The 18,351-nt window shown below is 32.4% G+C and overlaps 1 protein-coding gene across 1 annotated transcript; it reads left to right on the forward strand.

The window, feature by feature from the left end:
- The first annotated feature begins 11,494 nt into the window (after nt 1-11,494).
- Nucleotides 11,495-17,673, forward strand: LOC127721253 (uncharacterized). The gene is made up of 2 exons (XM_052227932.1): nt 11,495-14,169; nt 17,321-17,673. The coding sequence occupies exons 1-2, from the start codon at nt 12,907-12,909 to the stop codon at nt 17,447-17,449; spliced, it is 1,392 nt and encodes a 463-aa protein (XP_052083892.1). The 5' UTR covers nt 11,495-12,906; the 3' UTR covers nt 17,450-17,673.
- Nucleotides 17,674-18,351: the final 678 nt, after the last annotated feature.

An 18,351-nucleotide genomic window follows, 5' to 3' on the forward strand; every position in this document is an offset into this window, starting at 1 on the left:
TACTGTTGTGACAAGATTTCTTAACTGGCCATTTGAGGTAGAAATTGTGAACTTTCATTGACAAATAGGCATACAGTTAGTTGTGGACTGGAGACGGAGGCAGGATTGGATACTTTATATAATCTTGAATGTTGGAAAGATTAACTACTAAACTTTACATTTATAGTATTCTGAAATGCTTTCAATTTGTTATCAGAATAGTTTCAAACAAGTTATTGACATTTCATGTCAGAAACCATGTACATAGGGTAAGCTGACAATAATTAAAGTCTTGTTTTCAAATACTTTAAAAGATTGAAACAGGGTGGGGGTATAAAATGTACTGTAAAAGAAAACTTAGAGTATATGCAGTGATTGCTTTAAGGCTATAATTCTGATAAATAAGTATTGTCTGAGAAAAACTGTTTTTAGAGAGTTTTCTATTTGAATAAATTTTAGTATAGGTTGCACTATGTAAATACAGCTGTTTCTCAAACCACGCCTCTTTTGGGGAGATATATAATATTCATAGATATTTCGTTTTGTTTACGTACTGGTTCCTAGATATGATCTCTATGTTTCATCTCATAGAGACATAACTTGGGAATGTTACCAGTATAAAAGCATATTGTTGCGGTTAAAATTGAATTCTGAAGTAGGCACAAGGTTAAGGTAGGGGTAGTACAGAATTTTAGTATAAGTTTAAACTCTAATAAGTTCGGGGCATATAAATGTTGAAAATATGCCGCACAGCCTTATGTTTTGACGTTTGAATTTAATAGTAGTGCATATCAACTTTCCGTTTTGGATATAATTTTTTACGAAACTTCATAGTAAAAGTGGCACAGTTTTAGCCGCAAAGGGAGTTCCTATGGGAGATTGCATTGTCTATATTTACAGAAATGCAACCTATATTGGGTGAAAAAAGAGAACATACAGAATTTCACCAAATCTTGATTATCTCAGAGATTTTAATGAAATTAACTCAAATATGAAGTTTTATAAATATTTAATGAAGATTGAGAAAATCCTGGGCCTTTACTTTGATGACACAGCATAAATTCCAAGTTTACAGTATGCATAGTTTACTTAGAGCCCTGAATGCAAAATAAATGCATAATATATGCATTTTTGTAATTTAAATTGTTTAGAAGTGCTTATATATACTCTTTGCAGTCATTGAAACTCATAAATCCTTCCTAAATATTGTTGGTGGGGTGTTTTTGTTCTGTCGATAACCCAAAAGTAAGACGTAACACCTAAAAGTGCTTTTTTGTGACCGCGGCATAATAAAATACAAATATACCTCAATAAAACTAACAATAGTGTGTTCTATCCTAAATATGTACTAAATATTCCATATTGCTAGAATCAGCAGAATAATTAAGAAATTTGAGGCCCCAGTGGCAAAAAAACAGAAAAAAATGCATACCCCTGGGTCATAAAACAGATAATTTAACCTGTAAATGCTATGATTTTATTATTTTAAAGGTCTTTTGTATGGAAAACAATAACTGTGCTTGGAAGTTATACAAAAATCAGATGTTAGCAGTCAGTTCTAAAAAAAACTTTTAGGGAATTCATACATCAGACTGGTAACTTCATACATACAACTTTTGCAAATATGGCTTTGTTTAAACACTTCTAGTTCATATATTAGCTAAATTATGTTAGATATATGGTTAGAGATGATACTGTTGTGACAAGATTTCTTAACTGGCCATTTGAGGTAGAAATTGTGAACTTTCATTGACAAATAGGCATACAGTTAGTTGTGGACTGGAGACGGAGGCAGGATTGGATACTTTATATAATCTTGAATGTTGGAAAGATTAACTACTAAACTTTACATTTATAGTATTCTGAAATGCTTTCAATTTGTTATCAGAATAGTTTCAAACAAGTTATTGACATTTCATGTCAGAAACCATGTACATAGGGTAAGCTGACAATAATTAAAGTCTTGTTTTCAAATACTTTAAAAGATTGAAACAGGGTGGGGGTATAAAATGTACTGTAAAAGAAAACTTAGAGTATATGCAGTGATTGCTTTAAGGCTATAATTCTGATAAATAAGTATTGTCTGAGAAAAACTGTTTTTAGAGAGTTTTCTATTTGAATAAATTTTAGTATAGGTTGCACTATGTAAATACAGCTGTTTCTCAAACCACGCCTCTTTTGGGGAGATATATAATATTCATAGATATTTCGTTTTGTTTACGTACTGGTTCCTAGATATGATCTCTATGTTTCATCTCATAGAGACATAACTTGGGAATGTTACCAGTATAAAAGCATATTGTTGCGGTTAAAATTGAATTCTGAAGTAGGCACAAGGTTAAGGTAGGGGTAGTACAGAATTTTAGTATAAGTTTAAACTCTAATAAGTTCGTGGCATATACATGTCCAAAATATGCCGCACAGGCTTATATTTTGACCTTTGAATTTAATAGTAATGCATATCAACTTTCCATTCTAGGATATAATTTTTTACGAAACTTCATTGTAAAAGTGGCACAGTTTTAGCCGCAAACTGAGTTCCTATGGGAAATTACATTGTCTATATTTACAGAAATGCAACCTGAAGATGTAACTTCAAAATGCTGGACTTTTTGAACAACAATATATTTGTTGAGTTTTAGAGGATTGATAGTTTGTATTTCAATGGATACTAATTGTTCACCCCTACTGGCCGATTTGCTAAAAGACAAAACGAAAAAGCACCTTGCGAAATTCTTTAACTTTACTTTTAGATATATAGATGATATCCTATCACTTAATATCCAATATTTCAGTCAGTACTTGCATCTCATATATACAAGTGAACTTGAAATTAAGAATACTACTGATACAAGAAGGACTGCTACCTTGATCTTTTCCTCATTATTGACACAGATGGACGAATTCATACTAAACTCTATGACAATCAGGATCTTTTTAACTTCCCAATACTAATTAATCAATTTCCCATTTCTCAGCAGAAACATTCCCTCTGCCCCATCGTATAATGTTTACATATCGCAATTGATACGTTATGCTCGTTTATTTTAACATTATACGGACTGCATATACAGGAGTGTGCTCCTTACGCAGAAACTGCTCTACCAGTGTTATGAGGAGGAAAGATTATAAATGACACTCCGTAAATTTTATGGACACCATCACGAATAAGTTGAACAATACGATGTGTCTGTGTCTAACTAACGTCATTGATTGTCAATGTCTTAGATTGTGGTTTATCATCTACGTCGTCTGATCTGCTAAGTACCGAACGTGACATTTTCCCCAATACGACTATTTTCACGAGTGTGAATTTGCATTGCTATACGACGTGTCTCGGTATTTATACATAAAACATTCATGTGTTTAGTTATAATGTTTCTTTTGTAAGTCCGGTTTGATATTGTATTATGTCTTATCGTTTGTGGTTTGAATTCTTAATTTCGGTACATTTCACATATATCTTATTTATCAGTATAGTCGTGTTACTCGTGGTCGTCTACAGTGTATTTGTTTTATGTTGATTGTTTTCAAGTGTGTTTACTGTTTGGTCTTGCACGATCTTGCCTTCTATTACAGTTATCTTATTTTTATTTTCTATATGTATGTAAAAGTAAAGATAAAAAAATCAACTATTTTATTTATATCGTTTTGAGATTAAAGCTACTATATGAACAGGATTTTTTTGTTCATAAACAGTTTTTATTTAGAAGAAACACCGACATGGTTAGAAACTAAAAATAATAACACCATTACAAACACAATTCCATTTTAATATTCTTCTCATGGTCGGAAAATACATAGAATAACACATTTCAAACTTAATCCAAATTTAGTATTCTAGTACGTGTTAAAATCTATTGTATTTTATTTTACCTGTGATTATATGAACGTCACAAAAAATACGTCACTTTTTGTGGCGTTGATTCATTCATGAAACGCGCAGTTTATACTTCGTTTGTATTGTCCTGGTGTGCTGTCGTAAATATTTGGGAGGTATCCGCTGTTATTCTGCGGTTTACATGTTGTAATGTACAATTATATATTATTCATTTATGTATTTTTCTGTGCTGAGTGTTCTTGCGTTTGTTTGAACTGGATTCCTGACGTAGTGTTGTCATTTTAGCGGTATTTTTAGCTTTGCCATGTGAGCGAAAGGTTTGGCTGGCCATAATACCAGGTTCAACCAACCATTTTTTCTTAAAATGTCCTGTGCCAAGTCAGGAATAAGGCAGTTCCTATGTATGTTGGCGTTTGTTTTGGTTGCAGTTCAGTGTTTCTGTTGTTCCGTTTTTTTCCTCTAATAAATGGATTGTTTCCCTAGGTTTTAGTTTGTAACCCGGATTGTTTTTCGCTAAATTAATTTATGACTATTGAACATCGGTATACTACTGTTGCATTTAATTGGTACCGGCGTTTTTTAAAGAAAATGTTAGGTTGAACCTGGTTTTATAGGAAGCTAAACCTCCCACTTGTATGAAAGTTGTTTATAGTTTCGTTTTATTGACAAAATTTGGTGAGCAACCCAAACAGACATTGATAGTTTACTATTGCCTCAATTCATCGACATGTAGACTTTTTTTTCTATTACCTTTGTCGTCATAATTCTTGTGATTGTCAAACATGCCTTATGTAATGATTTGTAATAACATAAGCAACACGACGGGTGCCACATGTGGAGCAGGATCTGCTTACCCTTCCGGAGCACCTGAGATCACCCCCAGTTTTTGATGGGGTTCGTGTTGCTTAGTCTTTAGTTTTCTATGTTGTGTCATCTGTACTATAATTTGTTTGTTTGTCTTTTCATTTTTGGCCATGGCGTTGTCAGTTTGTTTTCGATCTATGAGTTTGACTGTCCCTCTGGTATCTTTCGTCCCTCTTTTATGATAAAAGAAAAAAAAATTCAAAAGCATACAAGATCAGCCCAAACTACTAACAAATAACCAACTTGTTTATAAACTCACTGATAAACTATGGCAAGCCGTTCTCGTAAAAACTATCTTTAAACCCTTTTTTCGAAAATATTAGACATAAAAAAAAATACACACTGAGACTTAAAACCCCAAATAACACACTGAGAAATCGGAATTAAACACTTAGATTTAAAAAAAAATGAAAAACACACACTGAGAATTTAAAATTACACACTGAGATTTTAAAAAGACACACTGTGATGAAATAAATTGAAAAACACACACTGAGAATTGTAAATTACACGCTGTGATTTCAAAAATACACACTGAGATTAATATGCACATAACTAATGAATATTCATGAGATGCATAATTCAACAGATTAATATCTTGGTGTTCCGAACTTCCGAACGTCATAATAATGAAATGCGGTTCCTTCAACCAATATTCGTAATAAATATCAAGACTTAAAAACGTTTTTTGCTTACTCATTTTCATAATTTTATTGCCTATAATTTAGATTATTACTTACAGTGTACCAGGATATTTTGCTTAAAACTGTTAAAGCATGGATCCCTTTTCAAAAGTCTTTCATATTCATATGATGAAGACATAATCTTTCAATCAGTTTAATTGAAGTCTGGAGCTGGCATGTCAGTTAACTGCTAGTAGTCTGTTGTTATTTATGTATTATTGTCATTTTGTTTATTTTCTTTGGTTACATCTTCTGACATCAGACTCGGACTTCTCTTGAACTGAATTTTAATGTGCTTATTGTTATGCGTTTACTTTTCTACATTGGCTAGAGGTATAGGGGGAGGGTTGAGATCTCATAAACATGTTTAACCCCGCCGCATTTTTGCGCCTGTCCCAAGTCAGGAGCCTCTAGCCTTTGTCAGTCTTGTATTATTTTTAATTTTAGTTTCTTGTGTACAATTTGGAGTTTAGTATGGCGTTCATTATCACTGAACTAGTATATATATTTGTTTAGGGGCCAGCTGAAGGACGCCTCCGGGTGCGGGAATTTCTCGCTGCATTGAAGACCTGTTGGTGACCTTCTGCTGTTGTCTGTTCTATGGTCGGGTTGTTGTCTCTTTGACACATTCCCCATTTCCATTCTCAATTTTATTTCAACTGTTACCCTGATTTCGCAAGGTATTTTTTTTGTATTTTTCATACGTTTATATGCTATAATAGGCACTTGTGTAAAAAATTCACTGCATTGTTTGTTTTCTTGCAGATTGTTCCTATAGTTTTAATAAAGTTTTTCACCATTTGGTTATATTCTGTAATAAGAGTAATTGGGTATTTTTCTTGTTCTATTGGTCTTTAATTACGTAGTTTTTCTATACGTTGTATTTCTATGTTTTTTTTTATAAGCCATTTGGCGCCAAATTGAAGGACTAACGAGTTCTGTCCCCTAATTGTTTTAAGCTTGTAAAAGATTCATATTAAGTATGCTTATTAGATATGTGCGCATAAAAAGTGCGCACAAATCTCAGTAATTTTAAATTCTCAATGTGTTATATAAAATTCTCAGTGTGTGTTTTTCCGTTTTTTCATCTCAGTGTGTCTTTTTGAAATCTCAGTGTGACAACTTTTAATTCTCAGTGTGTGTTTTAGGTTTTTAAACTCAGTGTGTTTTTTTTTTTTGTTTTTTTTTTTAATTCTCAGTGTTTTTTTTTTTTTTTATTCTCAGTGTGTAAATTTTTCGAAAAATGGTTTAAACATAGTTTTGACAAGAACGGCTTTCCATAATAAACAGCAAAATTAAATAAAGGTTCTGATAACCGAAAAAAAGTACATGCACACAATTTGATTGGACTAGACAAATTTCCCAATATCTTCTTTCTTAAAACTAAAAATAAGAGAAATTATTTGCCTAAAAGACTATATTTGCTTGCTCCATTAATTTGTTTTTCTATTTTTAATCTTACAATTTCACTATTTAAGAGCCTATTGTAAAATAAAAAACCTATAAGAAATACATTTTAACGGTTTCATATAATTATTTAGATTAACCTTAAGTCTCATTTTTCATATCACAATTTATCATGCACCCACTCTTGGAGTGCGAATCTATTGCATCACCGTCTCCGTCCGTTCGTCCAAAAAAAAAATCATTTACACTTTTCTCCTATTCTTCTTTTGTAAAAGTGAGAGAACTTTTAATTCTCAGTGTGTGTTTTAGGTTTTTAAACTCAGTATGTTTTGTTTTTTTTTTTTTAATTCTCAGTGTGTTTTTTTTTTTTATTCTCAGTGTGTAAATTTTTCGAAAAATGGTTTAAACATAGTTTTGACAAGAACGGCTTTCCATAATAAACAGCAAAATCAATTTAAGGTTCTGATAACCGAAAAAAAGTACATGCACACAATTTGATTGGACTAGACAAATTTCCCAATATCTTCTTTCTTAAAACTAAAATTAAGAGAAATTATTTGCCTAAAAGACTATATTTGCTTGCTCCATTAATTTGTTTTTCTATTTTTAATCTTACAATTTCACCATTTGAGAGCCTATTGTAAAATTAAAACCTATAAGAAATACATTTTAACGGTTTCATATAATCATTTAGATTTACCTTAAGTCTCATTTTTCATATCACAATTTATCATGCACCCACTCTTGGAGTGCGAATCTATTGCATCACCGTCTCCGTCCGTTCGTCCAAAAAAAAATCATTTACACTTTTCTCCTATTCTTCTTTTGTAAAAGTGAGGAGTTTTTACGTGTGAGCACTTTTCGGATCTGTCAGATACCTACACATACTTTTAGTTTTAATTTCAAATAGGGGGAATGAACTTAGATCTTTCGTCACAACTTTTTTATAATTGAGATCTGCTGACCTATTAAAATGGTTTGACACAAATTTACATCACACACATGTAATCCCTGTTTTTTTTCATTGTATTTGGGGGACTCAGATATTTTTTGAAATGGATTATACATGTAAAAATAAATGCAGCAAATTCTTTGGGTAAATTCCACCCTGACTTAACCAGTTCAAAGCAAACTTTACTGTAATTATATATATGCCAATCATATATAACACTCCATTAAATGAAAGCTATTTAAATAGTTAGGCTCTGTTGTGTTAAACTTTTTAAAATCAAACAGGGAAGGAATTGTAATGTTACATAAATAGAAACCCCAATTAACAAAATATGAAAAAGTCATTTTGATATAATGTTGAAATCTAATTTTTGTTTGTTCATTAACAATACCGGTACCAATTTGTCTGCACCACATCAGTATTTCGACAATATATGTCTCTTCAGAGATGTTGGAGGTCAAAATATTTGAAAATCCAAAAGATCAAGGGCTTATAAATCAAAAAGGACCAATAGTATAACCAAAGCCGATATAGTTTATACTTTGTTGTCACTATGTCATGTTTTATAATGTAGCTTCCATTATTTCAATAGTTTGAAAAAGCGGCTGAAATGTATAGAAGAACAAAGAAACCGCTGGCAAGTTGCGAGTATTATGAACGTGCAGGACGTTTCGAAAAATCCATTGATGTACTTCTTGAAAACAAACAGTTTGAAGAAGCTATTCATTCACTAAAAAGATATCAAAAAACTATACAGGTGAGAAAATATTTAAAACAGGCATATGTCATAGCAATGTCACTATCACTTTTTCTTCTGAAATATTACAAATCTAAATATAAAAATAATCTTTAAAATAAGTCTTAAGTATAGTTTGACATGGCCGGGGTCGTTTCCTCGACATCGAGCACTCAATGCGCACCTGCTACCATTCGACTACCGAGGCAGTCTCAAATTAGGAAGAATTATTCTAAATGATTGCAAACTAATGTTTATATATTTTAATAGTAATGTATAAAAGAGAACACATCTAAATGCTTCTTTTTTTTCTCCGAGAGTTGGTATTCATCTAACGAGTTTTAAAAGTGTATATCAATTTCTCACTTTTAAATGCGGAATTGTCTAAAGTTTGTACATCCGTCCATCTCTTCACACATAGATTACAAAATTACAGATAGAAATAGGAATATACGGCTAAATGTAACAGATATAACTAGATTCAGGAAATACGCTGCTAGCATATGATTAAAATACAACTAGGCCAGCACGCTGAGTTGGATTTTTAACTTGCTATATCACGCGGTAACATTGTTCTGACTCCGAGCCGGTCAGTCTTTGTCGAAACCCGTCAATGGCTTGTGCTAAGCGGAGTAGCAGCAAGTTTTTGGTTTGACACGGCTACGCATCAAACCCACGAAATCACGCACTGTAGGCGGAACCGCTACCAAGAGACCACTTAGTCAGTGTCAACTTTGAAAAATATACTTCTTGTGATTGCAAACTAATCCGAATATATTTTCAATAGTAATGTTTAAAAAGATATAACACATCAACTTGCTTTATTTTCTATTAGTGTTTGTTTTCATCAAACGATTTAGGGGAATCGGTGGCCAAGTGGTCTTAGAAGTCCAACTATTGTATCACTAGCCTGTCAACTCTGAGTTTGTGAGTTCGAATCCCTCACGTGGCAGGTGTGCTCGACTCCAATCTTAATTAACTAGGATTGTCAGTTTTCATACCGAAGGTCGGTGGTTCTCTTCGAGCACTCTGGTTTCCTCCACCAATAAAAACTGATAGCCACGAAATAGCACATTAGTGCTGAAAGCGCCATTAAACATTAATCAATCAATAACGAGATTAAAGGTGTACATGTATATCACATTCTCACATTTAGATGCAGAATTGTTTTAAGTTCGTACAACTGTCCATCTATGCACACTTCTAACTTCTATTTTGATGATTCAGGAAAACCCCGAACTGGAAAAACCAAAATTACGTGATAATCAAACTGAGGACCAAATAAATAGAAATGCAGCTGAGTATTATCATAAACAGAAAGACTGCGACGAAATGAAAAAAAGCATTGCATAGAATTCGTGATATTCCTTCTAGAGTGATGTTCCTGAAAGAAAGTTTCGATGGTGAAAATGATTATATAAAGCTTGCAGCATCTATTTATTTGGAAAATGGTAAGTATCAAGTTCCGTTTTCTAAACCAGCTATTAATGGAACCTTCTAGTTTTGTCAAACAGTAAATTACTGTATTCCAATTGTTAAACCGTGTAGAAAAATCATAAAAACCAGTCTCATGAAAACCTACCAAACTGTTTGTTTACATAAAACATAAATTTACTAATTGACAGATCGAGTAGCAGATTTTCATGGACTACCATTTTTTCCTTCATGTCATTGAATATATCTTCAATAAAAACACCATTGACGAACTAAGAATATTTGGTTGTGCATGTGTAGCAATATGAACTTGTATGTGTTTACTTGTTTTTGTTTAAATGTCTTTTTGATCGAGTTAAGCCATTTCAATTGCTATTTTATAGTGTGTCTTTTATTTTGTAATGTTACACTACTGTCTCAGGTTAGGGTGAAGGTTGGCGCCTGTTAAAACGTTTAAACCCGCTGCATTTTTATACACCTGTTCTAAGTCAGGAGCCTGTTGTTCAGTGGTTGTAGTTTGTTGGTGTGGTTCATAGGTGTTTCTCGTTTCTCGTTTTTTATATAGATTAGACCGTTGGTTTTCCTGTTTGAATTGTTTTACACTAGTCATTTTAGGGACCTTTATAGCTTGCTGTTCGGTGTAAGCCAATGCTCCGTGTTGAAAGCCGTACTTTGACCTATAATTGTTAACTTTTTATACATTGTGACTTGGATAGAGAGTTGTCTTATTGGCACTCATACCACATTTTCTTATTTATATTGTATGTAATGAGGTTAATTCAAAGTCTGTTTTATGTGTAATTCCATAAAAAAAAAAACTTTACAATCTCAACAAAAAACAAAATGTGATGCTTGTATAAAGTAAATAATAAACAAACAATGACCTACATCATTAAAACTAAGTGATGTACATGAACTTTTCAATTTACAATGTAATTTATTGTATGCAAAAAGTGTTAGAGTAAAAATTATTTAAAATAGGAACCTATCGGTCATTTTAGTCATTGCCGCGAATGTTTGACTACAAACTTATAAATTTTTATAATAGCTATGATATATTTGTTGATGAAACTATTTCAAATAGGATTTCATTTTTTTAACTTCTAGGACAGACAAGAAAAGCGGCCAGTCTATATGTTGACTACGGTTATACACAGGAAGCACTACCGTTGTTTAGAAAAGACAAGGAAACATATATGATAGGCAGATGTTTATATTTAGATTCTCTCATAAAAATTTCCATTAAACCTGATAGAAGTGCTATATGTACTTATAGTACAAGTCTAAAGGAGATGACAGTACAGTTAGAAGAAGCAATTTATTACTTCAATAAATGCAGAGACAAGTACAAAGACCGAAAATGCAATTATGGGAAAATCATAGACGAGATTGCTCATTCAAACCTGCTTTTGGGAAGACTTACAGGCCAGCAAAGTTTTATTGGAACTGCATTTAGTTGTTTTGTGAAAAGAATGCCGCATCAAAATGAAGAAGGAAAATTGGAGTGTCTTAGTTGGATGATTAATAATTCCAACCTAAAAATAGACACGAACTTATCAAAAGTTATGATAGGAATGAATAACTTGTTAAATATCTTTTCATTCTTAGCTCCATTAACAAAACTATCAACAAATTTTACAAAACGAAAAAAGGAACAGTTTTTGAAGGATTATGCAATAGAAACTGAAATAGGGCATTTTGTATACAATCCTGTCCACAAACCTCGTATTCTTGAAATACTGAAAAATGTTCGAGATTCAGTAACCCGCAAAACTGTTAAAAAAGTTGTTGATAATATACCTGCTATTTATGATATGATTGTTGGAGACCTTTTAACAAAAGCCAAAGTATGGTTTCGTAAAATAAGAAAAACAATCGAGGAAGAACGACAAAAACTGAAAACGCTTTCCAAGCTGACAGAAAAATCGAAAAACATTGGAAATGGGTCTCCGAAAGTCAGTATCACCCAAGTTTCTTTCACTCATAGTAAATTTTTGAAGCTCATTCGTTTAGATATGCACAACGTACAGCTAGAATTTTTTTTAAATGAATGTAATACAAAGCTTGGTCTTAACAGACAGCAAAAACTTATTTTGATTCAGTTTGACCACAGAAGTTTTCCATTTTCGGAGTGCAGAAGATTAATGGAAGACTTGATTTATACTATAATGCACATTAGTAATGCAAAATCTGACTTGTTCAAATCATTGACCAATGTACGACCCCAAATGGAAATTTACTTTGAATCAGAATTGGTATCTTCTAAAAAGAGAGGGAAAAGTGTTGCTCGAATATTCGAAGTAATTTTCTTTCACAAAATGTTTGGTCTGCAGCAAAATCTGAGTGAAAGTCTGACAAATCTCGAGAGGATGGTGTTGAACGAAAGGAAGGATCATATTTTAAGTCGAACGAAAGCCTATATCTGTGGCTTTATCTCTAAGATAAATGTAGACAATCCATTTGCAATTTCCATTGTCCGTTCCTTTAAGGACAGTTTTGATTGTTTAAAGTCTCACCACAATCCGTTCAACGCATTGAAACAGTTTAGTGTTTTTATAGAGAGAATGAATATACGACAAACTAAAGAAACAATACCAGAATTGACATTGCTTTTAATATGGGTTAGATATTTCACTTTAGTTGGCTTTAGTATGCAGTCGAAATTTTATGGAATGAATAACTCTGGGAAGAAATTTCAGTTTGTCATTCCGTCTTCATTTTTTACTACTTCGAAATTCATCGAGCTATGTTGTTTTTATACAACAAAATGGACAACCGAAGAAATGATAGGCGAATGCAAAATAGTGTCAAATAGCGACGCTATATCAGATTGTTTGGTAAAAAATATAGAGATAATGGCTGGAATTAGAGGAAATATCAATATCATTAGAATAGTATTCAAGCGTCTGGATGAATATCTAAAAGTACAGGATTCGACCGGACAATTAATGACAGATGATGAAGCTCTGTCATCAATTATTGACATGGCAGAAGATGTTATATCCTTGATATGGTATACATCATTAATATGGGAGAAGGCTTATCCTACAAACTTGAATCTTTGCTTCTGAAGGAATTTGCTCTTTTAAAACGTTATGAAACATATCCCAAAAACATTTCTGAAGTTATATATGGAATACAGCATTCTACGGGTATTGCAGATATCTGCATGTGTGTAAACAATTTACTAAAGCAAAGAGGAGATGGCTTGACAAAATGTGTATGGGAAAATCAAAAGAAACGTATTTCAAAAGTCGAAATTGAGTCTGTCTTTAATACTAGAGAGGGTTTTTTCCTTCCACGAACTATTACAATTTTATCAGATCCTACTCTGTCTGTTGAAGAAACAAACGAGGAAATTCAAACAATACAACAAGAAATTGAAATCGACGAGGAAGAAATCAAAACAGTTCGTAAAGATCATGTGACAGTCGAAAAGAAAAAAAATAAAGATTTCATATTGCAAACATTGAAGGCTAATGAAAACCTACAATCTAAAGTGACTATTGGGTACGAAGAATTTTTAGAGGATCCTTTTTTTCCTGTTTTGTCTGTAAATGAAGCAGCCTGTGACGTGTGTGGCTGTACTTTTGAATGTATCGGTGACGACGAGGAAGAAGACGGTGCTGGAATAACCACAAATCATGAGCGTGCTCATGAAAGTCCGTCATCACCAACTGTTTCAATGAGTTTGAAATCAATAGCTGGATCTCTGTCTTCCACAACGGAGGAAAATTTACCAGTTGCAACATCAACAAAAGCTCAATCTCGCATACCGAATGAACGACTTGTCGATTTCGCTTCAAGTCATTCTCCTCAAAATATGTCACAGAGATCAATTTCGTTGGAATCAGAGGAGAATAAATATTTTGTAAGGTCTTTGTCATCGACCTCTGACGATCAAGCACTATTGACCATACAATCATTCGAAGAACATTCCAAATCCCTTTCTCATAAGACAAAAATGAAACAGGTACAGATATTTTATGAAGATTATAAGAAGAATATAAAACCCGGTCTAGAAAAAATTCGTCAGTTCATAACAAAATACGAATTGTCTTCCGGCGATATAAGTGAAAGGTATGGGGAAGATGAAATCAGAATAAGCGAACTGCTTACACGTTTTGAGGAATGTAACACAGATTTATCTGAAATGATAAAATCAAAACAATGGAAGATAACAAAAGCTGTAGAGAAAAAGTTGCAACAACTTGTACAGCTTAAATCTAAATTGAGAGACAGTGTGAAAGAATTATCCAGTGTAAAGCTTAAGGTACGTAACATATTATTTTACATTGTATGCATCATTAGGACATCTCCTTTTATTCATATTTGTGTCTTACTGTGAATGATATTGAGGACAGATGTTTACTTTAATTCTTTCGATGTTTTATGCATAAACTGTCAATTGACAATTATATTTAATTTATTTTTAAGGAAAATAGATAGTCCAAGATCTTTCGATTGTCTTGACTGAGCTGTATATTTCAGTATTTACTTGCAATAACTTAGTATCATATTTCATTATTACTCGAACATTGTTATTTACTTTGCATACTGAAGTTTATATATCTGCCTGGTAAAACGTTGTGAAATGACAATCTTGATTTTAAGGTAACATCCAAACGTCCCACTTTTTGCAATTTAAAGAGTTGCGATTGTCCCACATTATTTTGAAGACAGTTAATAAAACGCTTTGTATTGGTGTGTTTGTTTAATAAAAGGCAATCAAAAGTAGTCATATTTGAATACAAATAATAACTGAATAATTGTAAAATAATATTGAAATGTCTAAAACATAACGAGTTTAATTTTTCTTGTACTTGCTGAGTAAACCATTATAACTGATAATCATTTTATATAAAATTATTTTCCCTTAAATTTTTCAACATAAACTGACATAGCATTTTAATCGTTATCATAATTAAAAGACAATATGTGTATATTGAATGGATAGTTGATAATGAGCACACCAGCCTGCTCTAAATATTAGTTGTAGAAAATAAGTAGATTGCGGAAAATTATTCCATGTTAGGGTCTATGTTTAACACTCTAAACAGGTTTAGGAAAGAGCTGTCGCTTTTTTACTATTCTGTTTATCGAAATACAGCTAAGAATAACATTTAGAAAAATATCAGTATAACAAGCTTCTAATGCAATTCTCTCGATAAATAATGAAAAAAGGCAATATGCATTTGCATGAATATTTAATATAACATGGTTTAACAGACAATTTCTTATAATATATGACTAGTTTCATTTTTCTTTTAAAATTGGTATGGCTACCGACTTTAAAAATCTATTAATTGTGTTACCTGTATCATAAGAAGAGTTAGCGTTTCACCAGTTAACATACTGTGTATTCTTTTTACATTTGAACATTTTCTTTTAATTATAAGAGCTTCCAATTACAATGAAACGAACCGATACCATTATGTTTATATCTCAAGAATATATTAAAGGTCTTCCCATGTTTTATTGATTTCAAAGTTATCGAAAAGCTTTTTGTGAAATAGACTTCCAACAACATTTTATTTGTCTTCTCGAATGAGGAATATAGAAAAAATATTTGTCTGTCTCTCATACTCTTCAGATACCGTTTGCCTTAAAGCTTTCATACTTGGTAAGATTGTTTGTCAGGATGTGTAATTGACTATACTATATACCACAAGATGATGTGGAAAACAATTTTTTAGATTGACCTTTTTTTTTATTTATTTGAGCAGTATGACACGTTGTGAATGCTACTTATTTGCGATCATTATGTACGACAGCCCTCATCAGAATCTGAAGCATTTTTAAGATTGACTATTTTTGTTTACTTATTTGAGCAGTATGACACGTTGTGAATGCTACTTATTTGCGATCATTATGTACGACAACACTCATCAGAGTCTTAAGCATTTTTTTAGATTGATTTTGTTTTACTTTTTTGAGCATTATGACACCTTGTGAATGCTACTTATTTGCCAACATAATTATGTCCAACAGCCCTCATCGGAGTTTTAAAACGTATATCTGATTGTGTCTGTTTTATTTAGATCTTTGTTAATAGTTCATCAAATGTGTCATTCGTTTCTTATATTTACATCGTCATCACAGTATCAAAATGAAGGGCCTCGGTTGCCGAGTGGTCTAAGTAGTCGAACTACTGTATCACGAGCCAGTCAACACTGAGGATGTGAGTTCGAATCCCACACGGGACTCCAATCTTACTTGACTAGGATTGTTAGTTTTCCTACCGAAGGTCGGTGGTTCTCTCCGGGCACTCCGGTTTTCTCCACAAACAAAAACTGACCCCCCGAGATAGCACAATGGTGTTGAAAGAGGCGTTAAAACACCAATCAATCAATCAATCAGTATTAAAATGGTCATTTATCGAAAAAGGTATAATAAAAGGTATTGAACTTTGACTGTTAAATCTGGTTTATGTATTACCATAAAAATCACTTGGAGCAATTCAGTATAATTTACGATTAATTTTACTCGTATGGTGTATTTTTTCAAAGCTACAGAGTCTAAAATCTATATCAAAATGTTTTGATATAAAAATAAGAAATTGTGGTATCATTGCCAATTGGACAACTCTCCACGGCCTTCAACAATGATCAAAACCCATACCGCAAAAAGGTAAACTATAAAAGGCCCCGAACTGACGATTGTAAAACAATTCGAGAAAACAAACAGGCGGATTTATGTACAAAAATAAATAAACGAAAACAAATATGATATACAACTACAAACATTACCACTGAATTACAGGCTCCTGACTTGGGACAGGCACCTACAGAATGTGGCGTGGTTAAACAGTGTTAAAGTGACGAAAATATTAAGTTCATTCAACGTGTGAAAAATCCAAAGTATCGGCAAACAAGAAGTATGTTTCTGACAGATCCAAAAAGTCTTCGGACGTTACAAATCATCGTTGCCAAGCTACTTACATTCTGCACAGTAGTACTTTGAAAAAGTGTGATTAAAATATTTTTTGGACGAACGACCCGACGATCAGAGGAACGGACGGACAATATGATTGCAATCTAGCAGTCACTAGGGTGGGAGTATCATTAGTTCAATTATTCATTGATGGTCGTCTTTAGAATATGTAATAGATCACTCAATCCAACTCCATACATTGCTGCCAAAATTGTTAAGAATAGAATTTTCGACTGCAACTACCATAATTTTAGTTCTGTACTCATTTCCGCTGAATTGACAGGGTCAATTGGAAACTTGAACTTCATTATCATTCGGGGTCAACTTAAAACAAAAAGTCCAATGACTATGTTGTTAACCTAAATCTTAAATAGAATAAATGATCAGGTGACTGGTACAGTCTCTTTAGAGTTTATAGTTTATCTACCTCTTCCCGCGAGTTACCATCTATCATTCGTGTCATTTCATAACAATCTTTTTTGATGTTTCAGACCGATATTGCAGAACCAAACAACGATATAGTTGAATTAGAATACAAACCGCAGAACGAAAAGAAGAAACGAAGAAATAAAGGGAGAGGAAAGAAGGATTGGCGCAAAATTGACGTGAATTTTGTTTAGTACTCTTTGAGGACCGTTTCAGTATTTTGTCAAACTGTGAAATGAACTTTATATGAAGGATACATCATACATATCCAGGCGCTGCGACATTCTTAATTTTATAGATACTAGTTTATATTCTTTCCTTTTTTATTACTTAGTGTTCATGACATGTAATATGAGAGAGGTCTTTTTATATAATCATGGTAGTCAGTCATTTAGTATTGTTTTTCCACTGCAAATGATGCCACTAAAGTGGAGGTTTAAGTATATCATTAACAAGTTGTACATATCTTAATATTCAGAGGATAATTTAGGCTTATATCAATTTCAAACTTTTGGATTTTGCTGCTTTGTTTCGTTTGAAAGTTTTCTTTTCCTTTATATTCAATATTTAGTTTCTTTGACACTTGACTTGAACCTGATATGAATAAATTCATCATAGATACCAGAATTAAAATAAAGTTCAACATTGCAAATTTCTCTTCGAAGATCTTTTTGGATTATACATCATTTAGAAAATAGATAAAGTTTAGGAGACTAAAGGTTTGTAAATACTTGAAAATCTTTATAAACATACAAAAACAGAACCATATATTAAGTATTCTTTGTAACCGGATGTTATGAATAAAGTTTTTTTGTTAAATTTACATAAATGATCTGTTAACAATTATTCTACAGGTTATAAATCGTGGGTTATGAAAACTAGGCAGCCAAAACTAAGTTACACACTTCACATTTTGTATTTGCACCAAATTCACTGTGTGTGTCCGATATGTTGACAGTTGTTGGTATTACCGGACGTTTGACTTTTATCATGTTTGCTATTGGCTATAAGTGTTTACGCATATACAGTTAGTGGGGTACAGATAATTACAATATACACATTTCCACATAAAACAAAATAATCTTTTGCATTTTGG

This window comes from Mytilus californianus, unplaced genomic scaffold (assembly GCF_021869535.1).
Source record: "Mytilus californianus isolate M0D057914Y unplaced genomic scaffold, xbMytCali1.0.p SCAF_1, whole genome shotgun sequence".
Lineage (NCBI taxonomy): Eukaryota > Metazoa > Mollusca > Bivalvia > Mytilida > Mytilidae > Mytilus > Mytilus californianus.